Source organism: Lupinus angustifolius, chromosome LG01 (genome assembly GCF_001865875.1).
Source record: "Lupinus angustifolius cultivar Tanjil chromosome LG01, LupAngTanjil_v1.0, whole genome shotgun sequence".
In the NCBI taxonomy this organism is placed as follows: domain Eukaryota; kingdom Viridiplantae; phylum Streptophyta; class Magnoliopsida; order Fabales; family Fabaceae; genus Lupinus; species Lupinus angustifolius.
Genome location: NC_032009.1, coordinates 29735776 through 29746098, shown reverse-complemented (window position 1 = coordinate 29746098; position 10323 = coordinate 29735776). Strand labels below are relative to the sequence as shown.

The 10323-nt window shown below is 32.8% G+C and overlaps 1 protein-coding gene across 2 annotated transcripts; it reads left to right on the top strand.

Moving 5' to 3' along the window:
• LOC109359849 (L-Ala-D/L-amino acid epimerase) lies at positions 1974 to 9970 on the top strand. 2 transcript variants are annotated; one of them, XM_019604546.1, is made up of 7 exons: positions 1974 to 2660; positions 7799 to 7917; positions 8091 to 8308; positions 8471 to 8804; positions 9256 to 9317; positions 9405 to 9477; positions 9652 to 9970. In XM_019604546.1, coding segments are annotated over exons 1-7 (1326 nt in total). In that variant the 5' UTR covers positions 1974 to 2141; the 3' UTR covers positions 9653 to 9970. The 2 variants fall into 2 exon arrangements, with proteins under 2 accessions (XP_019460091.1, XP_019460095.1); XM_019604550.1 differs by having other exon boundaries at positions 1975 to 2660; positions 7799 to 7909; positions 8092 to 8308.

Sequence of the window (10323 nt, the reverse complement as noted above, 5' to 3'; positions counted from 1 at the left end):
TTAATTCATTCTAAATTTATAATTATTGGAGATAGGACCAACATATACTTGACTTTCATATCTAACATCTAGCATGAGAACAAAAATTAGGTCGGAAAAGGCTACAATGAACATTGCAAAAACGTGGAGAAAATGAAGAAAAAAATAATAATAATAATAACATGAGATCATGTAAGTATTTATTTAAACCAGATTTCACATTACTTGTAATGCATTGATCTAATTGTGTAAGATATTATTGAATCCCTAAGTAGACTAAAAAGTTCAATTTTTTGGAATAACATTTATTGGAATAATAATTATATACCCTAACAATAATGAGTTTCATAGTTACTTTGTTTATACAAAAAAAAACCAGATTTGACATTGTTAGCTGAATAATTAGTATTCCATTTTCGTTTAGTGAGTCACGAGAGCATTAAACAAAGTTGAAAACAACTGAATTTGCGAAATTGTTTACTTCAAAGATGACAAAGTTAGAACAAAACATTTTTAAACATGAATATACAAAGAATATGCCCTTAAAATTCTAGAGGACAATCATGAACCATCTTATTAATATAGCTCCTAAGTTGATTATCATAGGAGTTGTTGAGATTAATCAAACTTAAAAGAATGAATTGCCCCATTTTGAAGCAATGGATGATCAATTTTGTTATTTACAATTAATATTATAATTATTCTAGAAAGTTTTGAAGTAATATGATTGAGTCAGGCTACAATCTATTTTAAGGATTCATTAAAATCTTTAAATAGTGTGTTACTGTTCACTTTATAATTAATGAGAAAATATTAATTTAGTTTTATTACCTTATTTTAACTTATTTAGGAGTAGATTTATTATAAAATCCCTAGTTCTTTAACTAGTGTGTTACTGTTCAGTGTTCATTTGTATTTTACTATTTTTACTGAAGAGTTGATGACGATGAAGAGAGTATTAAACTCATACTATGTATATATTAAATACTATTATTACTAGAATTGATATTATGAATGTGTCATTATTTACCTTCCATTAATAAATAATGATACACCTTAAAGAGAAAGACAAAATAACGTAATATATGTACTATCTATATAAAGATTTATACACTTTTATTTATCATTTACTATTCATTCATATTATTATTTTTAAAATCAATAATAATCAAATATAAATAATAAATGATGTAGTAACAGTATATATTTATACAGAATCTTGGGACATACATCTTTTTCTCATAACAAAATAGGAAAATAAAGAGAGGATAACTAGTTTGAACTTGGAAGTATCTTTCTTACGATTTAATATAATGTTATTACCTATCAACATATTCTTATGATATTATAATGATTCAATTGATGATTTAGTAATTAAACTACGTACCTATAAAAGTAAATATACATCTATAACATAATTTAACGTTAAAAAGTAAAGGATATGAACAAAACTTTAATTTAGATAATTTGTTAAAATAAAATGCGTTTATGAGTGATATATGTTTTAAAAGTATGAATAAATATAAGAGTGAACATCCACTTATTTTAAGAATAAATTTTTTAAATTAAATTTACTCTTCATTCTAGCTATCAATTTTATGAATATCTAATGGTCTACTCACTAATTCAAATTATTAGACTTCCATAAAACTGATGGCTATGATAAAGAAAACTTACTCATGGATTCTCCTGCATATAAAAGTAGTATTTGATTATCCTCAATGACATTCTCCTAAAAAGTAAGAAATTCTGTTGTAAATTTTGTAATTTTAAATGAGACACTAATTAACCATAAACTGGTTGACATGATTTTAGCCTAGATAATTATATGACAGAATATTTATAATATCATACTGATATGACCATTTACCAATTTTAAAGTTAAATCCGCTGGTGTAACTATGGTTAAACATAAATTACCCACCAAACTTTTAACATAGATTTTTTTTTTCGATGGTAAACTTTTAACATAGATTACCCACCAAACTTTTCATTGGACAGACACTCTCATCGTACAGCAAGAAACAATTAACAATGGCACCTAGCAATTTCTCTGAACATAGACTTCTTCACAAATCACATTCACAATCCAATCATCATTAACTCTTATTCATAAATTCCCTAATCTCTCAAACTCTTAACTACACAAAAAACTAAACCAAATGGAATCAACTATATTGAATTTGAAATCACCATCATGCCATAATTTTCTCCAATGTTCTCCTTCTACCCTTTTCACCATTATTCCAAAGAACACCAATTCCATCACATTTACTACCTCCTATGCCAAAAAAACAAGTTATTTTTCCAAAACCATGGCTTTAAATACACCCGGAGCAGCACCTATCACCTTTGGGTTCAAGAACTTGATGGAAACTTTCACTGTTGATGTGCATAAAGCAGAGAACAGACCACTGAATGTGCCTTTGATTGCACCTTTTACCATTGCTTCATCAAGATTGGACAAGGTGGAGAATGTGGCCATTAGAGTTGAATTGAGCAATGGTTGTGTTGGGTGGGGTGAGGCACCAGTTTTGCCTTTTGTCACTGCTGAGGATCAATCAATTGCAATGGCCAAGGGTGCTGAGGTATGTGGCTTATTGAGGAGATTGCCTGCATTGACTTTGGGTTCTATGTTGGAGGAGATTGAGGGTGTTCTTCCAGGGCATCAATTTGCTTCAGTAAGTGAGATTAATATTAATCTTAATCTTAGGAGTGTTTTAAATTGTGTACCGCATCATGTGATGCAGTATATTGCGGATGTGGTGACCGCCACAACTGTATCACACACTGCAATTGCAGGGAGACTCCCAATCCTAATGACGCAATCGCAATGGGCCGTAATACAACCACAACGGTCCACAACGCAATCGCATCAGAACAGTTGATATCAAAATAATTTTTTTACTCACAAAATATTTCACACACAAATCCGCATTTTGTTTGTGCTGCTAATTGTTTTAATCTTAGTTCATGATTATTTTTGGCTAGTGTTTGTGCTGCTAGTTGTTTTAATCTTTCACTGCTTATGTCACTAATTGTCTTACTTGTTCACTCAAGGTTCTGAATTGTGGTCCATAGTTACAACAGTGGTAGCAATATTGCAGTTTTGGTTGTCACCTCGTTTGCACTGTAATGACAGATGCAGCCGTATTTTCCCGGAATTGTTCACAATGTTGCCTTATTTGTGGCCTCAACAACCACAATTTAGAACTTGCTATTTATAGTTTTGAATTTAACAGGTAAGTTCTTCTACATGGTAACTGAGGAAATAATGGAGAATAACAAAACCAGAGAAAATTTGGAACTTCAGTTCTGTATTCTATAGTATTTGCATGTTTGTATTTTCGCTTCAAGACTTTTATTTTAGACCTAAGATTTCTGCTCTGGTTAATTTCTTTGCTTGCTTTCAGCGAATCTTTTATTCCATCCTTGTTTGTTGTGTGCAAATGATTCATATTTTAGTGGAAAAGAGCTAGATCTTCTGACCTTAGTTGGATGGCAAAAAAATCTAACCTATGGGTACAAGTAAAAATACGCCCAATAGTACCCGTAATAATAACTTATTGAATACGAACGAGTTTTATGATACTCGCCTCCAGAATACCTACATATTCATAAATTTATTTTTATATATTATATATATATATTTATTATTTTAAGATTATATATTATTTACTTTATTATTATTTCATAATAAAGTACAATGATTTGACTATAATGATAAATTTATCATATAAATATTTTATTATTCATATAATAATTGTTTTTATATATTTATTATTACAAAATATATAAATATATAATAAAAATTAAAAATACGCATATAGTACGAGTTTTGGAATAAAAAAGCACTACCCATCCCACGCAACCCTGTTGCTATCCCTACGCCTAGGGTTGATAATTAACCGAACAAACTCAGTATTCATTCGAAATTCGATTCATTATTTAGCTCGATAAACTTGGTTCGTGAAACAAATGAGTCGAACTTGAGTTGGATACAGTTCGACTCGTTAAGTTCATGAGTTGACTCGATATATATATATATATATATACTAAATTTTATGTTTATGAATTAATATATTTGTTAGGTTCATGCATAACAAATAACTTGTATCGAACTTGAGTCGAGTTTCGAGCCGGACCAATCCTTATCGAGCTGAACTCTGGTTCGACTCAGTTCGGCTCGTTTCCAGCCCTACCTATGCCATTGACTAACCCACAGGCATGTACTAGATGCTTCTCATGATTCATAATTAGATAGAGCAACACAAGGAGATCGTGTTGGCATCCATCGTCGAGTACTGGGCAGTGGTATGGCACTCGACCATACATATAGCCACGTGGGTCAGACATCTATTGGAAGTAGTGATACATGGTTTTCGATAGGCAATTCTATGTAGAAAATATCAATATATGTTACGGGCTTGAGCTGATATAAAGTGGTTAGGATAGAGGGTCACATATATGTGTTATGTGACCCTCTATCCTAATATTGAACAACCAAAATACATAATGGTAGGTGTTCAAAGCTCCTATGCACATAAGCAAAAATTGGTACCTCTTTATTATTGTATTGCTCGTTTGTTCCAATAATTAAAATAAAGTGACTCTTAACCCAAATATCAAATTCGAGGTGTAGAAGTTCGATAGAACTCGTAATTTCAAATTGTTGCAAAGGCATGTTAAGGATGTGTTTTTTCAACAAGGTCCACCGAATGAACTGTGTGAGAATAAACCATATGATATGGATCAACTGGATTAGAAGAGTTGAAAGAGAAGATTACATGCATCTTACAACTTTGTTTATTATATGAGATGATGTATCATGTTATGGATTTGACATCACCAACAAAAGTGTGGGAAACATTAGAGTGAAGTTGTGCATGTCCAAGTCTCTAACAAATCATACGATCACTTTCAACCAAATAATCAATGACTTGAAGAAACTTAATATGAATGATGATGAGCATGAGACAATAGTTTTGTTGTGACATTTGTTTAATTATACAAATATTTTTTATGACAATAATGACATGCGGAATACTTAATCAAATTGGATGTGATCATGTTTGTACTTCTATCTCACAAGGAACGAAGACAAAATGTTGGGCAATGGTTATAGGGCTTTTGTATGTGTAAGGGAGTCAAGTGTGTGGGAGGAAAAAGGCAGGTAAATTTATGCAAAAGGAAAAGATCGAAAACCAAGGGCAAAACACAACTACATTTGTTTAAGTGCAATCAAACCTAACATTACATAAAGGATTGTTATAATGAATAGAGTCCTAACAAACCAGTGGGGAAAGATGAAGCATGAAAATAGGCATCTACAAACGATGCAAAGAAAGATAATTATGGTTACAAAAATGAATGTGATTTGCTTTCTTTATCATCAAATCAAAGTGTAGATGAGTGTAAATTTGGCAGTAGTTTCTCCCACCACATGATGTCAAACAGAAAATGATTCACCATTTATAGGTCATACAATTTTGTTTTTATGTATATAGGAAATAACAACATATGCGCATGATAGAAATCAATGTTATAATGATGTTGTGAATACGTTATGTGAGATCAGACATCTATCAGACTTGAAAAGAATTTGATTGTTTTTTGCACATTCCATGCCAAAGGATTTGGCTATAGTGCTAACTGGGATAATGAAGGAGTGTGTTCTTGTCAGAGTCAGGGAGATATACATCCTATTAAACATCTAGAGAGATATTGTTTTAATGACTCTACATATTAGTTCAAGAGATCTGTGTAGTTCAAGTGGACATAAGTAGCTAGGATAAATATGTAGTTTGGAGTACAAGATGAAACCAGTAATATCAAAAAATGTAGGGGAAAAGCTCAAAGATCATGGGATTGACTACACTAAAATTTTCTCCCTAGTTGTGAGACATACTTCTATCATGGAAATGCTTGCCTTGATAGACATATGAGATATTCACTTAGAACAGGTGAGTGTAAAGACTGTCTTTTTACATGATGAATCAGATGAGCTGCTAGAAAGGCACAATGTAGTTTGACAAAGTCACTTGATTTGAAACTTGAGGAAGTACTATATTGGTGGAATAGACTCTCAAATAGTGGTACAAGCGTTTTAAAACATATTGTGAAGCTTGGTTATAAGTATTATTAGTATGATTGTTGTGTTTATTTGAGAAGCCTCGATGATGACTCTTCTATTTTTCTCCTACTTTGTCTAGATTATATGTTAATTTATTTTAATCATTTGACTGATGTTAATAAGTTGAAAATCATGTCTGGAAAAGAGTTTGACATGAAAACTTTTGGGGTCTCTACGTGCATAAGATGTCTATTGATGATATTCGTCAATGTGAAGATTGTTGTACAAATGACTCATATTCCTATAGAACATGACAAGGCCTTGTGGTGATACACAACCGTGTACTAGGCCGTTGACTGGCCCAAGAGATATAGTGGAGGCGATGCAAAATTACAAATAGCAACATGGTCAGGTCGTGTAATGGGAGTATGGTTTGGCATACGACCATGTGGGCGAGACACCTATTGGAGGGTGCGATAACGATCAAGCCGTGTATGTGCCCATGTTCATGGTCTGACAATTCTCTGCATAAAATAGCAATTTGTTGTGTTGATGTAAAAGGATTGAGATATAAGGCTATATATGTTATGTAAACCTTGAACAATCAAAATATAAATCATTATTCTCTTATACATATTAATAGCGGCTAAATGGTGCATAGGACGTATGTATGAATTGGCTGGATATCATTAACAAGAGAAAGAAGAAAAAAAGAATCTTGTCTTGATTCATTCTTTGTAACGATCATGCTCTTTAATAGGGTTGGTCTTGGAGACTAAAATGAGCCATGGATTATGACAGTGTTGGGCATAAAGTAATTATATGTCTAACTCATTGAAATACAATTATCTTATCTTGGTAGAAAACCGTAAAAAATTGGTTCTCTCGTACCAGTTCATGGTTCTTTTATGAACTGATTCCCTTCATGGAACAAACTGGATACCTATAGTTTAAGTAAAAGAAAAGAAGAATAATTAGTAATGTACACTCACTTACATGAATGAGTTGTAACAAACAAGAAATAATTTTATCCTTAAGTATTTCTCATATGGTGAAACAAAAGTTGATTTCAGCCTATAAGAAGCATCACGAGAAACGACTATGTATAGAACTATAAAAACCCTACTAAATATACCCCTAGCGTAACAGTATTTGACGGGGTAACATACTGCGTACTACGTACCCGCACCATACCAAAGAGAACCGTGACTGTAGTCTAACTCCTTGAAATACTGTACGAGCTTTCTCCTTGCTTCTTCCCTTGATTGGAAGAGTAATGGCAGCCTGAGGTAAATCATGCCTTAAATGAAAGGCAGAAAGTTCTAGAATATCATGTGTACTGCTGAATATTGCTTCCTTCTTCATTTTTTTCCTCTTCTTTTTCTTCTGAGTCCCTGTTCCAATCTACTGTAATGTTTTGCATTTCATATAGTTTACGTTGAACCCATTTTCCCATCTTTATTTGAAGAAATTCAATGTTAGCTTGTGATGGAGAAGAACTCTAAATTAAGGTTAAACTTACAAGGATTCATAAGAAATTCAGCTTATGATGTTTTACTTTCTTGCTCCTGAAGTAACTAATGAGTAATATATACATAAGATTCTAAAACTATAACAGGAAGTTAGAATTTTTACACATGAGACATTCTACTATTTATCTTTTTGACTTTTCAGAATTATAATAATAACTGTAGCAGTAAAACATTTTTCTATTCTCATAGTGTCCATGTCTATATGATTTTGAAGGTTAGGGCTGGGGTGGAAATGGCAATAATTGATGCTGTTGCTAATAGTATTCGTGTGCCATTATGGAGGCTCTTTGGTGGGGCTTCAAATACCATAACTACTGATATAACAGTTAAGTTCTTATTTTATCTCAAAGAAGTGCTTATGATGAAAATGCTAATATAATCGTAGTGTTGTACAATGCAACAACCAAACTTTTATCCGACTAGGTGGGTCGACTTGTACTGTTGTACAATAAATAAGCGAAAAAAATTAACTGCTTGACAGAAATCTAAGCCTACTTATATGTGTAGATCCCAATTGTTTCTCCAAGTGAAGCAGCTGAGTTGGCTTCCAAGTACTATAAAGAAGGATTTAAAACTTTAAAGCTCAAAGTGGGCAAGAATTTGAATGCAGATATACAAGTGCTTCAAGCAATACGTCTTGTGAACCCGGAGTGTCAGTTTATTCTCGACGCGAATGAGGGCTATAACTCTGAGGAAGCAGTGGAAGTTCTCGAGAAATTAAATGGTTAAGTCTACTTAGTTACAGTTATCCTCCCATGTTGCATATGATTCAAATGATTTTCATTGTCATACAAGAAAAAGCATAATGTACAAATTTACTTGTGCAATTGGATTGCCGAATTTTCAGCTACGTTAGCTAGGCACTTACATTTGTTTTCTATTACAGAAATGGGGGTGACTCCTGTTCTATTTGAGCAACCAGTTCATAGAGATGACTGGGATGGTCTTGGATATGTGGCTAATGTAGCAAGAAACAGATATGGAATATCAGTTACTGCTGATGAGAGCTGCAGAAGTTTAGCTGATGTTTACAAAATAGCTGAAGGGAATCTTGCAGATGTAATTAACATTAAGCTTGCTAAAGTTGGGGTTCTAGGTGCCTTAAATATTATTGAAAAGGCAAAAGTAGCAGGGTTAGATTTGATGATTGGTGGTATGGTTGAGACAAGATTGGCTATGGGTTTTGCTGGCCACCTTGCTGCAGGGCTTGGTTGTTTTAAGTAAGTGACATTATATTTTCAGTTTTATAACCGGTGTTTTAAATTGCCTTACGGTCGCGATTGTAGTTACGATTACTGCGATTACAGTCATTATGACCGTTGCAATATGGATTGTGACTATTAAGGTGTAAATTAGTTCGTGATTAAAAATATTTTTTTAATTCGATGCAGCCCAAATGTGGTTGTATTGCGGCCTGATGCGACGGCATCATTGTGATTTGGCGTCACACTGCAATTGCAGTGTGATGCGATTACGACAGTCACCACAACTGCAATATTGCAGCCACATCATATGATGCGGTTACGACGGTCACCACACCTGTAATATTGTAGTCATATCATGTGATGTGGTCTACAATTTGAATCACTTTATAGCACCATATTGTTTTTCTTATGTATTGTTCACCACATATTTTATTAATGCATTTATATTTAACAAACTCTTCTCCAGGTTCATTGACCTAGATACACCACTTCTGCTCTCAGAGGATCCAGTTCTAGAAGGCTATGAAGGTATACACTGCATAATTTCCAAATTTTCCACATATAAGTTCACAAATGCTATCTGATGTGATGACACAAAAGCACTTATTTGAACAGTTTCAGGTGCCACATATAAGTTCACAAATGCTAGGGGACATGGTGGATTCCTTCACTGGGACAATATTGCATAGTAAGTTATGATTTTCTCTGAAAATCAACTTCAGTTAATATATATTAAAATATGACAAGTTGTTGAATCCTTTGTGCTTGGTTGGAAAGCAAAATCATTGTACTTATTTATGTGACATTGTGACTTATATCTATGCTACTTTCATTAGTGACACTTTAATTAAATTATCTGCAGGCATCAAAAATACTTTTGAGAACACATGAATCTAGAAAAGCATAAATGGACAAGTTGAACAGGGTCAGCCCTACAAAGAGTTGTCTAGTAGATGGATAATGTTAGCAGAAGGGCTTATGAATAAAAAAATGTTGTGTCCAGTTATGAATTGTTAGTAGTAATTGCAATGGAAGCTAATTTTGGTTTTGCGTAAAAAAGTACCTAGCTAAAATAAGTCAGTGGTTGAGCTGATTCAATGGATTCCATTTAAATTTGTAATTTGCAAATTAGAATCATGGTTTATTGAAAAGTAACATACCACTGCTTTGCATTTTGTACACATTATTCTAATATCATTAATAACACATTATAACCATGATTAAAACTAGTAAACCAGGTAAATTTAATAGCTCAAACTCAGGTATTATCTAACAAGTTTAGAACATTGAGTTATTAGTAAATCAAGTTGTAACTTTTAAGCATATTGCAACTCTACTTTGAGATAACTTGCTAAATTGTCTGAGTTCTCTATTATCTAACCCACATGAAGGATTTTTTTATTATGGATACAACTATATTAGCAAACTCCATAAGTTGTGCAGTGCAGCCCTAGTTGTACTTCCTTCTTATCAAGTAAAACCAAGATGAGCCTAGGTTTGCCTCGGTTTGACTCATTTCTGGTCCTAATTGTAC